Source organism: Nerophis ophidion, linkage group LG05 (genome assembly GCF_033978795.1).
Source record: "Nerophis ophidion isolate RoL-2023_Sa linkage group LG05, RoL_Noph_v1.0, whole genome shotgun sequence".
In the NCBI taxonomy this organism is placed as follows: domain Eukaryota; kingdom Metazoa; phylum Chordata; class Actinopteri; order Syngnathiformes; family Syngnathidae; genus Nerophis; species Nerophis ophidion.
The window spans coordinates 12,779,707-12,799,173 of record NC_084615.1 but is presented as its reverse complement, the minus strand read 5'-3'; the positions used below and the strand labels follow the sequence as shown (position 1 = coordinate 12,799,173).

General features: G+C 38.3%; 1 protein-coding gene across 5 annotated transcripts in view; it reads left to right on the top strand.

Moving 5' to 3' along the window:
• The window catches only part of fgf13a (fibroblast growth factor 13a), a 263,927-nt gene extending 245,928 nt beyond the window's left edge, over window positions 1–17,999 (top strand). For all 5 annotated transcript variants that reach the window (XM_061900045.1, XM_061900048.1, XM_061900044.1 and 2 more), the window contains 2 exons: window positions 8,967–9,165; window positions 15,282–17,999. In XM_061900045.1, the coding sequence (XP_061756029.1) occupies window positions 8,967–9,165; window positions 15,282–15,418 (336 nt within the window). In that variant the 3' untranslated portion in view covers window positions 15,419–17,999. The remainder of the gene's footprint in view (window positions 1–8,966; window positions 9,166–15,281) is intronic.
• Window positions 18,000–19,467: the final 1,468 nt, after the last annotated feature.

Genomic DNA, 19,467 nt, shown 5'->3' with positions numbered 1-19,467 from the left:
CCTGCCATACTTCTCGTGGTGTTCCGGCCTCATTAAAAGTCCACTTGGCTGAGATGTTTACTATGACTATACTGTCCTGCTTGAAGTGGGGCCCCCGAGCTCCATCTGGCTCTGCTCCCCCCCAGCGGCCCTCTCAATACCAGATTGCCTTCAGCGAGCAGAAAGTGACTGAAGGAGATGCTGCTGGTTTACCTTCACAACAATCCGTCTATTAACAGGAAGGGGGGATCCCACTCCTCATGCCATTGTGTCCCCTGAGCCAGGGGCCACTTGGTATGGATGTGACGTCTCTTATGTCTTATGGAAGCAGCCCAGGCTACATACGCTCATTACCAGAAGGGAGACGCAAGCTTCTGGCTCTGCTTTCCAGGAACATGCTTCGCAGGTCTTGATGGAGCTTTTGGTGCAGGACTCAAAATACCAGGCAGCTTTTACACCACGGGTGGCAAACTCAAGGCCTGGGGGCCAAATCTGGTTCGCCACGTTATTTTATAATAAATAATACAATGCTTAATCTTGTCTTACTAATAGTATGTGTCCTTCCCCTTTTGACATTGCTAATCATGTATATATATACATATATATACATATATATATATATATATACATATATATATATATACATACATGTGTGTGTATATATATATATAAATATATATATATGTATATATATATATATATATATATATGTATATATATATATATATGTATGTGTATATATATATATATACATATATATATATACACACATGTATACATACATGTATGTATATATATATATATATATATATACATATATATATATATATATATATATATATATATATATATATATATATATATATATATATATATATATATATGAATACACATACATACATACATACATATATATGGGGCGGTTTAGCTCAGTTGGTAGAGTGGCCGTGCCAGCAACTTGAGGGTTGCAAGTTCGATTCCCGCTTCTGCCATCCTAGTCACGGCCGTTGTGTCCTTGGGCAAAACACTTTACCCACCTGCTTCCAGTGCCACACACACTGGTTTGAATGTAACTTAGATATTGGGTTTCACTATGTAAAGCGCTTTGAGTCACTAGAGAAAAAGCGCTATGTAAATATAATTCACTTCACTATATATATATATATATATATATATATATGTGTATATATATATATATATATATATATATATTAGGGGTAAGCAAATTAATGCGTTAATTACGAGGTAACTCATCAATCTATTAACGCCGACAATTATTTTATCGCGCATTTGCGTATGTTGTTTACATGCTTTTATTTTGTTAACGCCTTTTCTTAACACCCCGGGCTTCGGCGTGGAGGAGCTCTTGGTAAAGATGCAACATTTGGCAAAAATACCGGACAATTTTGCAAATTTCATGGCTGGCTTGCAGCGTGGTCACTCCGGGATCACTTACGACCGCCAGACAATTCTGGATGTGGATAGATCGGGCCGTTTTGGACTGAATGAGGCGTGCTTGCTAGACCGGCTAGCTAGCATGGGAATACTTTGCCGGCTACATCCAGCGGCCTGTGAAGCAGCGGAGTATATGTGTTGTATGTCTATTTATGAATAATGCAGACGAGGAGTGTTGGCTGAGTTCTTAACGTTTGCTTTCAGAGCGTGCATATCACAACGCATGCTTGTCACTCCTGTTGCATGCTGGGTAGGGTTGTCCTTTTTTTCCCTGGCTCATAACATCACAATATAGTACCATGTATATGATGCGTTCAGTTTATCAAAGCACCAAGCAAACAATCGGAAAATTCCCATCTTATCAATTCCTAGATATGGTCATAATTATTTTAAGTGCACTACGCAGAATAAACACAACATTATTAATATTGCTACTACGGATAATTTGATCAAAAATTCCCTAAAACAGCCAACTACCTATAATATAGGTTTTTTAAACATAAGATCCCTGAAAAAAAAAAAAATCCTGCTGTTACCTCAGAAATTGCCTGTTCAGATGTTATGATTGTGGCTCAGAGATTTGTATGTAGATTATATTTATTTTCCATAACAAACAGGATAACTTAAATACCCTGGCAGTGGAAATAAGCTTAAATGTTTGTATTTACATTTTTTGAGTTGATTTTCATAAATTATGCTATTTAACTGATACTGTTTAACAAGGACTGATTTAAATTGTGTTTGCACAACAAATGTTTTGGCGCTTTTGTTCATGTGGGAGAATATTCCAATAAAGGTGCACTACACACTACTTTTGAATTCATTATTGGGCTTTGCGTATACAATGTAGTTAATCGCGATTAATCGGAGAAAAAGTGCGATTAAAATTTTTAATCGTTGCCCAGCCCTAATATATATATATATATATATATATATATATATATATATATATTGCATATCTTTTATAATGCACTATTATCAAAATCGAAATATGTTATCATATATTTAAAAAAATGTGTTTGTTAAATTAAAGATAAATATTGTACTATGGGTTTTCTCATTGTATCCCCCGTTTGGTTGAGTATTTCATTGCCTTGATGTGGGTTCTGAAACCATGATGTCGTCGTGGCTTGTGCAGCCCCTTGAAATACTTATGATTGAGGGCTATATAAATAAACTTTGATTGATTGATTGATTAATTGATTGATTGATTGATTGATTGATTAAATGATTGATTGATTGATTGATTGATAAATATCTGCTCGACTTAATGATTTCAAAACAAAGTATCAATCAAATTGCAGACTGTAAAATTGACAATAGATTTTCTGGTTCAATTTCACCGACTGAGTTGTTTTTACTGGAAAAATTACTTTTGTACTGTTTTTTTCCCATATACAGTAAGACACTAAAACATTGAAAAAACAAACAAAACAACATTAAAACAACAAGATTTTACAGTCCAAAAAAAAAAAGCAGTTCTGTTGCTTGAATTTTACAGCTAAAAAAATTTGGTGTTGTTTCTCCATTCCATTCCATTTACCGTATTTTCTTGAATAGCCGCCGGGCATGTAATATGCTCCTGCCTTGAATTACTGCCGGGTCGAACTCACTCCCCAAATTTATTAGTGCATGCTTACTTTTACCGCCGGGTCAAAGTAGTGACGTCACGAGTGACGCTCACCCTGTCGTTATTTCCAAAATGGCGGAGGAGTTGTTTTTTTTGCTTTTGATATGTGTAAACCAGGGGTCTTATTCCACAGCCATACAAATCACACTGAAGGTTGTGATATAAAACAACTTGTCTTTAACACTCTTACTAATATGCGCCACACTCTGTGAACCCACACCAAACATATTTCTGGAGAACATTGGCTCTGTAACACATTATAAACGCATCATAGGAATTACCCAGAATTCCAATGCATCCATGACTCTTGGCTATATTATACACCCGCTAGCACCAACCGCAGAATAATAATTTATTTTTATTTATTTTCTTTTATATCACACTCAATTTTTAACTGCATGCCATTGGTAAGCGCAGGGGTGAGAAGAGTTTTGAAAATGATTTGCGCCTGCTTACTTTTACCGCATGCCTTGAATAAGCGAAGGAGTGAGAAGAGGTTTTAAATTAATTAGCGCCCCGGCGGCTATTCTAGGAAATACGGTATTTCATTTTTTTATATGCTGTAAAAAAAAAAACACTGCTTTTACTGTAACATTCTGGTGACTGAGCTGCCACTTTTTAAAGTCACATTTTAATATTCTTTGTGCAGCTTATGTGAAAAAAGATATTTTTAATGTATTATATGTATATATATTATACAATCATATATTACTCACTGTAAACGTGGCCATAACTGTGATGTGGCCCTCAATAAAAAACAGTTTGACAGCCCTGGTCTATAACATCCATCATTGGGTTGCAGCCACTGAAAGAATGCTTGGCAACGCTCAAAAAGAGCAAATAGAAAAGTCCCGGAAAAAGAAAAAAAAAGAGGTTTTGTTTTTTTGGCGAGTGTGATACTGCGCAAAGTGTTTCTCCTCCCGAGAGTGAACGGGCGAGCAGGAGAAGATATTTTTATTGTCTGCCTGGTGGTTGGCGAGTACTTGAAAAAGCACAGAGACGAGGCCGTGAGAAATGATCGACAATAACGTGAAAACTTTGCTGCAAATTGATGGCTTATTTTCCATGTCCATTTTAAAAAAAAGAGGACCTCCATTATAATGATTTTAATATTCAATTAAAGCTGCAAGCAGCGATGGACGGGACCGACTTTTGCTGGTGTTTCCTGCCTTTACCCATTCGGCATATCTTTACCTGCACATTACCTACCTTCCCTGCATCCTGGGGTCACACTGGTGCTTCTTTCTGTCACCCATACACACTGGTGTTTCCTGCCTTTACCCATTAAACATATCTTTACCTGCACATTACCTACCTTCCCTGCATCCTGGGGTCACACTGGTGCTTCTTTCTGTCACCTGCCATCACCCAGGCAACATATCTTTACCTGCACATTACCTGCCTTCTCTGTATCCTGGTGTCAAACTGGTGCTTCTTTCTGTCACCCATACACACTGGTGCTTCCTGCCATCACACAGACAACAAATCTTTACCTGCACATTACCTACCTTCTCTGTATCCTGGTGTCAAACTAATGCCTCCTTCTTTCACCCAGTCAACATATCTTTACCCGCACAGTACCTACCTTCTCTGCATTGTGTGGTCACACTGGTGCTTCCTGCTTTTAAGCGGCAGAAGTTCTTTGAAGGCTCTTAAAATCAAAACTGGAGCAGTTACAAAAACTATTTACCCAACTTTTAATCAGAAGTGTTCAACCTCTTTCCTCTGCGAGTTTGAAGCCGACACAACCAACGCGCTCAGAGGAGATAATGTTTGAAAAAAGGTGACGGGTTTTTACAAAACTTTTGTTTTGAAGGGGTGATTGCCAACTTCCTGTTGATTTCTGATGAAAGGAGTCAATGAATGAAATGTAGGTCCAAGTGAGACCTACATAGAGGTTGTTGTATCATGTCTCTATGACATTCCTACTGGAAGTTACAAGCTATTTTGTCAGTGTTTTATTCCTAGAGTGCAATTTGGAGTTTTGGGGTTTGTTTTTTCATCAAATTGCAATTTTCCCCAGTCCTGATGTGTTTGTCCAGTTTGGTGAGTTTTGAAGCATTTTAAAGGGGTCAAATTACCACTCAAAGAGGCAAAAATGACATTTTTTTAGGAAACTTTTGTTTTGAAGGGGTGTTTGCCAACTTTCTGTTGATTTTTGCTGAAATATGTCAGTTTATGAAATGTAGGTGTAAGTCAGACTTACACTGAGGTTTTTGTTTCATGTCTCTTCGACATTCCTAATGGAAGTTACAAGCAGTTTTGTCTGTGTTTTCTCCTAGGAGACACTAGAGTGCAATTTTGAGTTTTGGTGTTTGTTTTTTTTTATTAGATGGCAATTTTCGTCAGTCCTGATGTGTGTGTAAAATATGGTGAGTTTTGAAGCATGTTAAGGGGGTCAAATTACAGCTCAAATTGGCGGCGGTATGATAACAATAAAATCTTAGAAATACAATAGTGTCCTCTGTCCCTATTTACAAGAGGCAATTCTTGAAGGAATGCTGAAGTTGAAGTGAAATGCTGACAGAATATAGTATGAATGTTGGGATGGTTTGAATGTTGAAGAGTCTGAATTTCCAGGAAAACCGGAATTTGGTTTGGAACTTGGGAAATTGTTAGTTTGAATGTCCAGGATGAGAGGAATGTGTTGATGTTGGAATGCTTTGAATGGGTTGAAAAATGTGGGAATCGTGCAACTTGGAAAAATGGGGAATTCATTTTAAATGAGGAAAATGAAAAAAATAAGTAATTATAGGAAATCCGGGAATTTTTTTGTAAAACTGTTGAAGTAGAACACACCATTCCTGAACAGGCTGAATATTTTGAAGTTGGAACAGTTGGAATCGGATGAAAATTGTGGGAGTTGTGGAACTTTAAAGAATGTCAATGGGAATTTTCCCCCAAAATAGGGAATTTTAGGAAAAGCGGGAATTAAAAAAAAAAATTTTTTAAAGACTTGTATATTCTGATAGAAATGGTTGGTGTTGGAATTTTTTTTTACACAGGTCGAGAAATGTTGAAGTATTGACATTTATAATTAAGAAATGTAGAAAATGGATGGATGGATGGTATTACAGAAATTCCTGGAATTTCGGGAAATTCAAGGGGCGTTCCCAGATTGCAAATGGAACCCTGACCCTCTCTCTTCAAAAGTATCATTTATCTTTTGAAAAATGTACGTTGTTAAAACAGACATCTTAAAGACGAATGTCACCTCTGTTTAAACTTCATAAACATTGTGTACAGTGAATCTGGAAAGTAGTTATGTTACAACATTATTCAAAATGTAATCAATTCTTTTTTTTTGCCCCTCAAAATTCTGCACACAATACCCCATGATGACAAAGTAAAAAGCTTTGAAGAGTTCAAACCCCAACCGAGTCATACCAAAGATTATAAAAATGAGACTTATGACCTCCCTGCTTGGCACTCAAGGGTTGAAATTGGGGGTTAAATCACCAAAAATGATTCCCGGCCGTGGCCACCGCTGCTGCTCGCTGCTCCCCTCACCTCACAGGGGGTGAACAAGGTGATGGGTCAAATGCAGAGGGCAACTTTCACCACACCTAGTGTGTGTGTGTGAGACAATCATTGCTACTTTAACTTGAACTAAAAGTGTTTCTCGCCTTCCTGTCGGTCGTTTTTTCTTAATAATGATCTGGCAGCAGCCAGCATCATCTCACAAGACCCTGGGTTGCTTTAAATGTCAATCAAGTGACAGAAGTGACGTCTTACCTCTTTTTTTCGAATGCCTGGCTGGCGATGGACTGACACACCCTCCACCATCCACCGCCAGCTCGCCATCCACCTAATGGTCACGCCTGGCCTACACTATCTTGGAGTGTAAAATACCAGATTTGATATGATACCATCTAGTCCAGCAAAGTGATAAATCCAGCGGTCCGCTACTGTGGATGATGATGAAGGAGCCATGCATAATTAACAGCCGGGAGACAAATGAGAAGATGGTCATTATCCGGACTCCCATGTTTTATTCAAGCTGGTCATTTCACTCCCGCTCCCAGTCTGTGGAACACTCTCCCTGACCACCTGAGGGCACCACAGACTGTGGATACTTTTAAAAAAGGTTTGAAAACCCTTCTTTTAAAAAAGCCTTTTTTTTTAGATATATGTGTGCTAGTTCTAGCTATTAGGCTGTTCTAGTTGTTGTTGTTATTAGTATTATTATTTTACTATTATTTTACTTGTTGGGGCAGCTATTTGTGGTTCTGGTGTTGTTGTTTTTTATTTTAAACGCACTGTAGCACATTGAGGTTGTTTGCTCAATGTAAAGTCCTTTTACTAATAAATATTTTATTATTATTATTCACTGAAACGTGCTGCATTATTCACCGCCGTGATTCTCCTGTACTCTGATTCTGTGTGAGGTCTTGGGTGTTATTCGAGCTGGTCATTTCACTCCCGCGCCCAGTCTGTGGAACGCTCTCCCTGACCACCTGAGGGCACCGCAGACTGTGGATGCATCTCGAAAAGGCTTGAAAACCCTTCTTTTTAAAAATATACATACATATCTTTTTAGATATATGTGTGCTAGTTTTAACCATTAGGCTGTTTTAGTTTTCATTATTATTATTATTATTATTATTATTATTGTTGTTGTTGTTTTTTTACTATTATTTTACTTGTTGGGGGTGGCTATTTGCGTTTCTAGCATTGTTGTTTCGTTTTTTAAATACACTGTAGCACTTTGTGGTTCCTTGCTCAATGTAAAGTGCTTTTAAAAATAAAATATATTCCATCCATCTACAGTATTTTCTACCACTTGTGTTAATATCATTATTATTAGTATTCACTGAAACATGCTGCATTATTCACCGCCATGATTCTCCTGTAGTCAGGTTCTGTGTGAGGTATTGGGTGTTATTCAAGCTGGTCATTTCACCCCCGCTCCAGGTCTGTGGAACACTCTCCCTGACCACCTGAGGGCACCACAGACTGTGGATGCTTTTAAAAAAGGCTTGAAAAACCTTAATTTTTAAAACAGCCTCTTTTTTTATTTTAGATATATGTGTGCTAATTCTAGCTATTAGGCTGTTCTAGTTGTTATTATTGTTATTATGATTATTATTGTTATTATTTTACTTGTTGGGGGCAGCTTTATGTGGTTATAGTGTTGTTTATTTGTTTTTTCAAATGCACTGTAGCACTTTGAGGTTGGTTGCTCAATGTAAAGTGATTTTACAAATAAAATATATTATTATTATTATTATCATAATTGTTATTATTATTCACTGAAACGTGCTGCATTATTCACCGCCATGATTTTCCTGTAGTCAGGTTCGGTGTAAGGTCTTGGGTGTTATTCAAGCTGGTCATTTCACTCCTGCGCCCAGTCTGTGGAACGCTCTCCCTGACCATCTGAGGGCACCACAGACTGTGGATACTTTTTTTTTTAAATCTTAAAAACCCTTATTTTTAAAAAAGCCTGTTTTCTTAAGATATATACGTGTTAGTTGTAGCTATTAGGCTGTCTTAGTTTTTATTAATATTATTATTATTATATATTAATATATTTTTTTACTATTTATTTTACTTGTTGGGACAGCTATTTGTGGTTCTAGAGTAGTGTTGTGGTGGTTTGTGCAGCCCTTTGAGACACTAGTGATTTAGGGCTATATAAGTAAACATTGATTGATTGATTGAGTTGTTTAGTTTTTTAAAAAAATGCACTGTAGCACTTTGAGGTTGTTTGCTCAATGGAAAGTGCTTTTACAAATAAAAGATATTATTATTATTGTTATTATTATTATTATTTACTGAAACATGCTGCATTATTCACCGCCATGATTCTCTTGTAGTCTGATTCTGTGTGAGGTCTTGGGTGTTATGATTATTATTATTATTATTATGGTTGTCACACGTGACCTCTGCCCCCCTGCAGGAACACTTCACGCCGGAGTGCAAATTCAAGGAGTCGGTGTTCGAGAACTACTACGTGACGTATTCTTCCATGATCTACCGGCAGCAGCAGTCGGGCAGGGGCTGGTACCTCGGTCTGAACAAGGAGGGGGAAATCATGAAGGGCAACCACGTCAAGAAGAACAAGCCGGCGGCACACTTCCTGCCCAAACCTCTGAAAGGTGAGTTTCTGTTGCTAAAGTTACTTTATTTTTTTCTTCGGTCGTTGGTCAACAAAATAAACAAAACACTGTTCAATGAAATACATAGTGAAGACATGTGAAACATTCCCGTACATGTGTTTACCAAAAGTGGAAATAAATTGGAATATCCCAGTGAGATTTCACATATCAAGTCAAATATTTGTATAGCAGTCTCACAAAACTACTTATTTGCTACATCAGCCTTAAAACCAAAGTTTTAATTTGAGCAATTTTTTACCTCCATGCTCATTTATTCATAGATCAAAACACAGGGGAAAAAAAACGGAATAAAACTAGAATGATAAAAATTTAAAGCTCCAAGCAGCGTTGAACCATACCCGACACCCTTTTGAGCATGTTAAGGGCCTCAAAAAGGCCTCCAAATGTGTAGAAGAAAAAAACACAGCCTTTTAGTAGGGCCCTTGCAGTGCTCAAGGCCCAAATAAAATAAACTAAAATACATACATTTAAATACAATTAAATGAAATTAATTTAAATTACATTTTTAATAAAAAAAATTAAAAAATCTAATAAAATGTAACTAAATTAAGTTAAATAAGATTAAATAAATACAGTTAAATTAAATTAAATGCAACTAAAGTAAATGATTTTAAATTAAATTAAATTCTGATTGTTGCTGAGATAGGATCCGTGTTCGATAGTTGTGGTAAAACATTTTTCTGACGGGGAACTTTGGTGAATCTTCTAGTGGTCCTCTTATTAGGTATCTATGTTTCTACCCCGAGACCCCGGGAATAGTCTTTCACGTTCATTTAACTGGCAATCCGGGGGGTCTCAAACACACTTAAGATCAATAGCCGGAGAATGATTGCCTCGCTTTATGCTGAGCGAGCGAGACGTGAGAGAGAAAACACTTTGAGGTGAGATAAAGACGTGTAAGGAGGGGAATAAAAAAACAACATTTGCTGGCCTTTGTGCAGTTCGTCTCAATGATACAGCAGAAACAAATGTATATACATGTGTGTGTATATATATACATATATATATATATATATATATATATATATATATATATATATATATATATATATATATATATATATATATATGGGCTAGATAAATTGCATGATTAATATGCGGAATTTTTTTTATGTTCAAAGACTTGAATGTTCTGATCAAAATGGTTGGTGTTGGATTTTTTTTACATCGGTCGAGAAATGTTGAAGTAGTGACATTTGTAATTGAGAAATGGTATAATGGAAATTCCTGGAATTTTGGGAAAAACGCAAATGTTTCCAGTCCAAAAACATTGATTGATTGAACACTGATTAGGAGGAATGATTTGTTGGTGGAATAGTTGAAGTGGGTTGAAAAATGTGGAAAGAGTAGTCGCCAGAATAAAAGGTGAAAATAGGGCTTTTGAAAACCAGGAATTCTGGAAAATCCTGGATTTTTGGGGAATTTGGAAAAAGAGTAGTTTGAATTTCCAGGATGGTGAAATATGTTGATGTTGGAATGGTTTGAATGGGTTGAAAAATGTGGAAATTGTGCTACTTGGAAAAATTAGGGGGGAAAAAAAAAAAGAAATTATGGGAAATCCGCAAAAAAAAATTTTGAACTTTTGAAGTAGAGCACACAATTCCTGAACATGCTGAATATTTTGAAGTTGGAACAGTTTGAATCGGATGACAATTGTGGGAATTGTGGAACTTTGAAGAATGTCAATGGGTATTTCCCCTAAAAATTTGGAATTTCAGGAAACGAGGGATTTTTTTTTTTTTAAATGTTCAAAGACTTGAATGCTCTGATCAAAATGGTTGGTGTTGGAATTTTTTTAACATCGGTCGAGAAATGTTGAAGTAGTGACATTTTTAATTGAGGAATGTTAATATGGAAATTCATGGAATTTTGGGAAAACCGGGAATTTTTCCAGTTCCAAAAACATTGATTAACTGAAAATTGATTAAGAGGAATGATTTGTTGGTGGAATAGTTGAAGTGTGTTGAAAAATGTGGAAGGAATAGTCGCCAGAATAAAAGGTGGAAATAGGGCTTTTGAAAACCAGGAATTTTGGAAAATCCTGGATTTTTTGGGAATTAGGAAAAAGCGTAGTCCAAATTCCTAGGATGGTGAAATATTTTGATGTTGGAATGGTTTGAATGGGTTGAAAAATGTGGGAATTGTGCAACTTGGAAAAATGGACAATTCATTTGAATGGGGGAAAAAAAAAGGAATTATGGGAAATCCGGGAAATTTTTTTAGAACTTTTGAAGCAGAGCACACAATTCCTGAACATGCTGAATATTTTGAAGTTGGAACAGTTTGATACGGAGGAAAATTGTGGGAATTGTGGAAGTTTGAAGAATGTCAATGGGTATTTCCCCTAAAAATTGGGAATTTCAGGAAAAGCTGGATTTTTTTTTTTTCAAATGTTCAAAGACTTGAATGTTCTGATCAAAATGGTTGGTGTTCGAATTTTTCACATCGGTCGAGAAATGTTCAAGTAGTGACATTTGAAATTGAGAAATTGTATTATGGAAATTCCTGGAATTTTGGGAAAGCCGGGAATTTTTCCAGTTCAAATAACATTTATTGATTGAAAACTGATTAAGAGGAATGATTTGTTAGTGGAATAGTTCAAGTGGGTTGAAAAATGTGGAAGGAGTAGTCGCCAGAAAAAAGGGTGGAAATAGGGCTTTTGGAAACTAGGAATCCTTGAAAATCCTGGATTTTTTGGGAATTTGGAAAAAGAGTAGTTTGAATTTCTAGGATGGTGAAATATGTTGATGTTGGAATGGTTTGAATGGGTTGAAAAATGTGGGAATTGTGCAACTTGGAAAAATTGACAATCAGTTTGAAAGGGGAAATTAATTAAAAAAAAAAAATTATTGGAAATCCGGGAATTTATTTTTGAACTTTTGAAGCAGAGCACACAATTCCTGAACAAGCTGAATATTTTGAAGTTGTAACAGTTTGAATCGGTTGAAAAATGTGGGAATTGTGGAACTTTGAAGAATGTCAATGGGAATTTCCCCCCAAAATTGGGAATTTCAGGAAAAGCTGGATTTTTTTTTTTTAATGTTCAAAGACTTGAATATTCTGATCGAAATGGTTGGTGTTGAATTTTTTTTTTTTTTAAATCGGTCAAGAAATGTTCAAGTAGTTACATTTGTAATTAAGGAATGTTATAATGGAAATTCCTGGAATTTTGGGAAAACTGGGAATTTTTCCAGTTCCAAAAACATTGATTAACTGAACACTTATTAAGAGGAATGATTTGTTGGTGGAATAGTTCAAGTGGGTTGAAAAATGTGGAAGGAGTAGTCGCCAGAAAATAGGGTGGAAATAGGGCTTTTGAAAACCAGGAATTTTGGAAAATCCTGGATTTTTTGGGGAATTTGGAAAAAGAGTAGTTTGAACTTCTAGGATGATGAAATATTTTGATATTGGAATGGTTTGAATGGGTTGAAAAATGTGGGAATTGTGCAACTTGGAAAATGGACAATTCATTTTGAATGGGGAAAATTTAAAAAAATAATAATTTTGGGATACATATACATATTTATTGAGATGTGTTTTTTGTTATAAATCATAAGCCTTAAGTCCTCATTTTTGACAATCCTAGTATGGCTGAAAAATATTATTTAATAATACTTGAATGCAATATATTGCCAGATATACACCACAACTTAGATGTTGTTTGAAGTGAACAGCAGCAGTGTTGTTTGGGTGGTCAGGTCTTGCCCCCTTGATGGTCCGTGTCGACAACACTTGTACACGTCATTATTATCCTCCAGTGAAATGCATCCATCCACTTATGTGTTTACACAGATTGACACTCCAACAAAAAATAAATAACAACAACCACAAAATGCTGTGCTAAGTGAAGTGAGTGAAGTTTGCTGTCTCAGCCGGGCTTCCCTCGGGGATGAACACCAAATAGCATTCTAGGATGTGGACAACATCCTGAAACCAAATACTGCGGACCTCAGATTACAACCATTCCGTCCTAGTGGTGGATGCTGAGATGCAAATTGGGCCAAATGCTGCAAACACAGCAGAGCAGAGCACATGCCTGTGCTGAATTTCTAATGCCCGGGCTGTGAATACAGGATTTGTTTTTAAGTGCAGAGCCAACCTGATCTGCTGTGACGTCTTGATTCAGCACTTTGCGGGAAGGCAGACCCTGCAGGACCCGTCCCATGCCCATCTCTGTGGTTCCCACACAGACCAAAGTCTATGAATTATAAGAAGCTGCTCGTTCTGCATTTGCCTGAGGCCTCTGACGGTTGTTTTAGAGACCAGAGTTAGGGTTGGATTAGTCTTTAACCCCTGTACCCAGGTCATACCACCGATTTGCACGGTTTTGCAGCTTTCCTCTGGTAGTTCGCCATTTCTCTTGGATTGAGGGTTTTTAAGGGTTTAGACAATTATGGTTGAAGGTCTGATGAAGGTAAAGTGTTGGTTTAGGTAAGTGTTGTGTTAGGGGTTGAGGTTATTGTAAGGTTTTGTTAGGTTTAGCGTAAGGTGAGGTATTTCGGGGGAACGTTAGGGTTAATATATGTTTAGAATAGGGTTGTCCCGATACCAAAAATTTGGTACCGGTATCAACATTTATTCCGATACTTTTCGATTCTTTACTAAATAAAGGGAACTACGAAAAAAATTCAATTTTGGCTTCATTTTAACGTAAAACCTTACAATACAATAAACATGTTTCCTATTGCACTCAGAGAACAATTTTAGAAGGTTAAAATTTAAATTAAAGGGCATTAAACATATTGTGTTTTTCTTGTTGCACTCAAAGAACTCTTTTCAATTGTCCATAATCAGGAATTCGGTTAGCATATAGTAAACAAAGCTTTGGTAACATAATATTAAATAATTTAGGATTTATGGTTGCCAATACTCATCTGTGCTTTAAGAAAATTACAGTTATTAGTAAGTACTAAAAACAAAACTATTGATAAATGTACCCAGATAAGCCATATAGCAGGTAAAACACAAATTTTTTAATGATAAAACACAAATTGTAGCATTTTGTCACCAAATTTAGTCATCTTACTTGAATTAGTTGACGTTAGATGGGCGGTCTTAACTCCGCTAATATTTGGCATCAATCCGAGCAGCTGTGTGCGTGTACTACTGGTATACCCAACAATTTTAGTTTAGAGTAGTGTAGATTTGGGAATTGTAGGGTGAAGGTTGGCTTGGGTTTTTGCGAGGGTTAGTAGGGTTCATATTAGGGTAAGAATTAACCAAGGTTTGGGGTTGGGAGGTTGGGTTAGAGTTTGTTTTATGTGGCTTTAGTATAGGTTAGTGGGGTTGAGGTTCGGAAATAAGGTAAGTTTGGGTTGGAGGCGGTTATAGGTTAAGGTCAGGTAAAGGCATACCATGGATTATACCATGAATTGATTAACCTGGACTCCGATTTAAAGAAGTTGAAAAACTTATTCGGATGTTAGTATTTAGTGGTCAATTGTAAGGAATATGTACTGTGCAATCTATTAATAAAAGTTTCAATCAATCAATCAAGAAAGGTAAGGGTTGACTTAGTTAAGTATTGGGTTAAGGCTTGAGATTATTGTAGAGTTTTGATAGGGTTTGGGAGCTGATTAGGGTTAGTCGATGTCGATGTTTTGTGAAGGTTAGGGTGATATTCAGGTTTGGGTAAGGATTGCTTGAGGTCGGGATGTTGGGTAAGGGTAGGGTTAAGATAAGTTAGTGAGGGTTGAGGTTGGGTAATTGCTTTCTCAGGGGATGGGTTAGAGTAGGGTGTCTTACGGTAAAGGGAAGGAATGTCAGAGTCAGGTTCAAGTTTGTGGTACAGGCTCACAGTGTTCTGGAGTAAGTGTAGGGTGAGTGTTTAAGGTATACTGTAGGTCACGGTTAGGGTAGGTGATCAAGTTAGATGGTTAGGGTAGAGTTCAGATTAGAGATCTATGGTAGGGTAAAGGCAGAATGGTTTAGAGAAGGGTAGGAGTCGCGGCTGCTATGGATGGGGTTGTCCCAGGGGAAGGTGTTACTAGGGTTTAGGTTCAGGGCTACTTCCTACTAAATTCCATTGAACAGATGACTGGTAGCTTTTAGCCCTGAGTTGCTTTCTGATCCACAATCCTCTCCTTTCCCCACAGTGGCGATGTACAGAGAGCCATCCCTCCACGACCTGACAGAGTTCTCCCGTTCCGGCAGCGGCACACCCACCAAGAGTCGGAGTGCCTCGGCGTTGTTGAACGGCGGCAAAGCTGTGAGCCAGAACGAGTCGACGTAGCCCCGCCTGCAGGACTGAACCTTGAAACCTTACCTCCAGCAGAGCGCGCATCCAAGCAGACCCTCTCTTGTATCAGCGGTTCAGCACTTGCTGCGACATACCAAACATCGACACCTAGAAAACATCAATGACGATCATTTAAACAAAAAAGACAACACACTTGTGCATTTATCATGGTTAACAGCATTAATCGCAAGACACGTTCTGGACATTTAGTCTCTTCTGGGCTCATTTATTACGTATTTACTCACCAGTTTTGCCGTTCTTTTTTAACATCGCCGAGGTCATGTAGACAACGAGCACTCGTGCGTCCGTTAGACAGGGACAGGAAGCGAGTGGGCATTCAGGGGCAACCAGGTCCACGAGGCTGCAGGGGTACAGTACCACCCCTGATCTCTTGTCTCGTCCACGCTTGTGTGAATACAAAGCCTATAAAACTCGCCGGCGCGGTCCGAGGCCCGGCCAGACGGTAGCTCTCCTCGCGTCCCAGAGACTGAGATCTCTAGCGCCTCGGTTCAGATGACCCGACATGTGCGGTCTCAGCCTGGCGGCTCGTAACTTTTCAGAGACGCCATGGCTTCCCTTGTGTTTCTGCTAATTTCCCCAATTAGCCAAGAAGGATCTATTGGTTCTATCTACTGGTTTCTGTTCGTCCCCTCTTGTTCTCCGACCCTCGCCCTTGATCAGTATTGTTTGTCCCGCCGTTTGAAAGCCAGCTAAAGTCTAAACGAGAGAGTCTCCCTTTAAGTCGACGAAGCCTTCACAAAGGTGAGATGGATTTGTTTACCCCCTATGCACATTTTAATGTGTGGCTTGTGCAGCCCTTTGAGACACTCATGATTTAGGTATATATAAGTAAACATTGATTGAATGAATAAGGTTTGGACCAGATGAAGTGATGTCAGTTAGTCTTTTTTCTGAGGATCCGTTGCCAAGAAACCAAGCCTCGGTTCAGACGACCCGACATGTGAGGCCTCAGCCTGAAGGCTCGTAACTTTTCAGAGACGCCACGGCTTCCCTTGTGTTTCTGCTAATTTCCCCAATTAGCCAAGAAGGATCTGTTGGTTGTATATTCTGGTTTCTGTTCGTCCCCTCTTGTTCTCCGACTCTCGCCATTGACCAGTATTTTTTGTCCCGCCGTTTGAAAGCAAGCTAAAGGCTAAATGAGAGAGTTTCCCTTTAAGTCAACGAAGCTTTCACAAAGGTGAGCTGGATTTGTTTACCCCCCATGTACATTTTAATGTGTGGCTTGTGCAGCCCTTTGAGACACTCGAGATTTAGGGCTATATAAGTAAACATTGATTGATTGATTGATTGATTGATTGATTGATTGATTGATTGATTGATTGATTGATTGAATGAATAAGGTTTGGACAGGAGGAAGTAATGTCAGTCAGTCTTTTTTCTGAGGATCCGTTGCCGAGAAACCAAGCCTCGGTTCAGACGACCCAACATGCGAGGCCTCAGCCTGAAGGCTCGTAACTTTTCAGAGATGCCAAGGCTGCCCTTGTGTTTCTGCTAATTTCCCCAATTAGCCAAGAAGGATCTATTGGTTCTATCTACTGGTTTCTGTTCGTCCCTTCTTGTTCTCCGACCCTCGCCCTCGATCATTATTGTTTGTCCCGCCGTTTGAAAGCAAGCTAAAGTCTAAACGAGAGAGTCTCCCTTTAAGTCGACGAAGCCTTCACAAAGGTGAGCTGGATTTGTTTACCCCCTTATGTACATTTTTAATGTGTGTCTTGTGCAGCCCTTTGAGACACTCGTAATTTAGGGCTATTTAAGTAAACATTGATTGATCGATGGAATGAATAAGGTTGGGACAAGAGGAAGTGATGTCAGTCAGTCTTTTCTCTGAGGATCCGCTCGACAGCCAAGGTTCAAAACCAGGATTCGGTGTGTGTCCCCCCCATGCCCTTCTTGTTCTGTCACAAAGTCCGCCTCTTGTCCTCGTGATCTGTTTCCCCCCCCCATCCCCATCCCCGTCCCCCCGTGCTCGTGTCATAACCCCTCGTCAACTTTATTGACGGACCATAGAAATATGGCGTCCTTCCTTTTCCCCGGATTGTTATGTGTTTGAGTAACTTATTGTGGTGATGCTATTTTCTATATTAAAAAAAAATAAATACTGTGGACTTTTAGGTGGCTTAACATTTTGTAGGGACATGTCATATTTGTAAGAGTAAATAAAAACAAAAAAAAGGGGCGGGGCATCTTCCCTTTCATGCACAGGGCGTGTACAAACAGGATGTCCCTCCGAGCTACATATTACTTCTTTCTGGTACATACTTTTTGATTATTTTTTTTGCCGGACTTTCTGTTCCTCGGTTCCCTCGGGAGGTGGTTGGTATCTGTTGCATGGGGAGAAGGCAGGGGATTGTGGTCTAGAGCTGCATGATGTAGGCTGTGTGTAATTAACCCACGTTGGATCATGTGTTCCAAGCTACCAGGATTTAAAAACTTTTAAGACAACATCATGCAGGCGAGACGTCCAAGCTGCCTGACGACTTCCAGTTGTTTATTATTTGTTGTATACACAAAAATGCACTGAATAAAATGTTTATATTAAGATATACTTTTAAAATGTGTCAGCGTTGCTTCTTTGAATGCCGATTTGTGCTTTGATTTCCTGCAACCTTTAATTCCTGTAGAAGTGTGTTTTTTTGTGTTTCCAACGCATTCCACAGTTTAGGATGCTTTATTACACTCAGGCTGATGACGCATGGAGGAGTGTTTCAGTTTAATTGTAAATAAAGATACAATAAGTCATATTTCCTTCATTAAAGTGTAAGCAAATAAAATACAAAGCAGTATGATACAACTTGAAAAAAAAAAGTGTACCGATTTTACATCTAAAGTCAGGCTTTTGTTAATAAAAAAAAATACCGTATTCCCTTGAATTGCCGCCGGGTATACAGTATGCGCCTGCCTAGAATTACTGCCGGGTCAAACTCATTTCGCTAAATAATTAGCATATGCCTAGAATTTCCGCCGGGTGAAACTCGTCACGTCACGAGTGACACTTCACCTGTCATCATTTTCAAAATGGAGATAGCTGATTTCAATCATTTGAAATCGCATAAAGCAAGGGTTGGCGACCTAAAATGTTGAAAGAGCCACATTAGACCAAAAACACAGAAACAAATCTGTCTGGAGCTGCAAAAATTAAAAGCCATATTACATACAGATAGTGTCATGAGATATACATTGAATTATGAGGACTTAAAGGAAACTAAATGAGCTCAAATATAGCTACAAATGAGGCATATCGATGCAATATGTACATATAGCTAGCCTAAATAGCATGTTAGCATCGATTAGCTTACAGTCATGCAGTGACCAAATATGTCTGGTTAGCACTACACATAAGTCAATAACATCAACAAATCTCACCTTTGTCCATTCATGCGCAAGGTTATAAGTTTGGTGGATAAAATGAGACAGACAAAGAAGTGGCATAAAACACGTCTTAGAAAGTCAGAGAAAGTTATACATGTAAACAAAACTGTGTTGAGTTCAAGGACCGCCAGAATTAGTAGCACAAAACGGCGCTCGCCAAATACTCAAATCAGTGAAGCATGTTTAATATAAACAGTGTGCTTTATAGCAATTAGAGAGGTTTGTATCATGTTTGTCCTCCTGCAGAAACCAAATTAAAACAAAAAATATGTTTTTTTCCCTTCATCATTTCCATTTTTCATATATTTTTGAAAAAGCTCCAGAGAGCCACTAGGGCGCCGCTGAAGAGCCGCATGCGGCTCCAGAGCCGCGGGTTGCCGACCCCTGGCATAAAGGGAAGAAGATTAAGAGCTATTCAGTAGGATTTAAGGTCCCAGCTATTGAATATGCTAAAAAGAACAGTAAGCAGCTATGTTTTATTAATATACCGTAGCTGCGTGTGTCAAATATGAGTCATTAAATGACTCCCGCCTCCAGGTGGTAGAGGGCGCTAGTGATCCTTCTTGCGACTACTCGGCTGCAGAAGAAGTGACAACAAGCAGCAAGAGTGAGCAGCGATCGTTTATTTTTTCCTCTCGCTTGCACTTTTAACA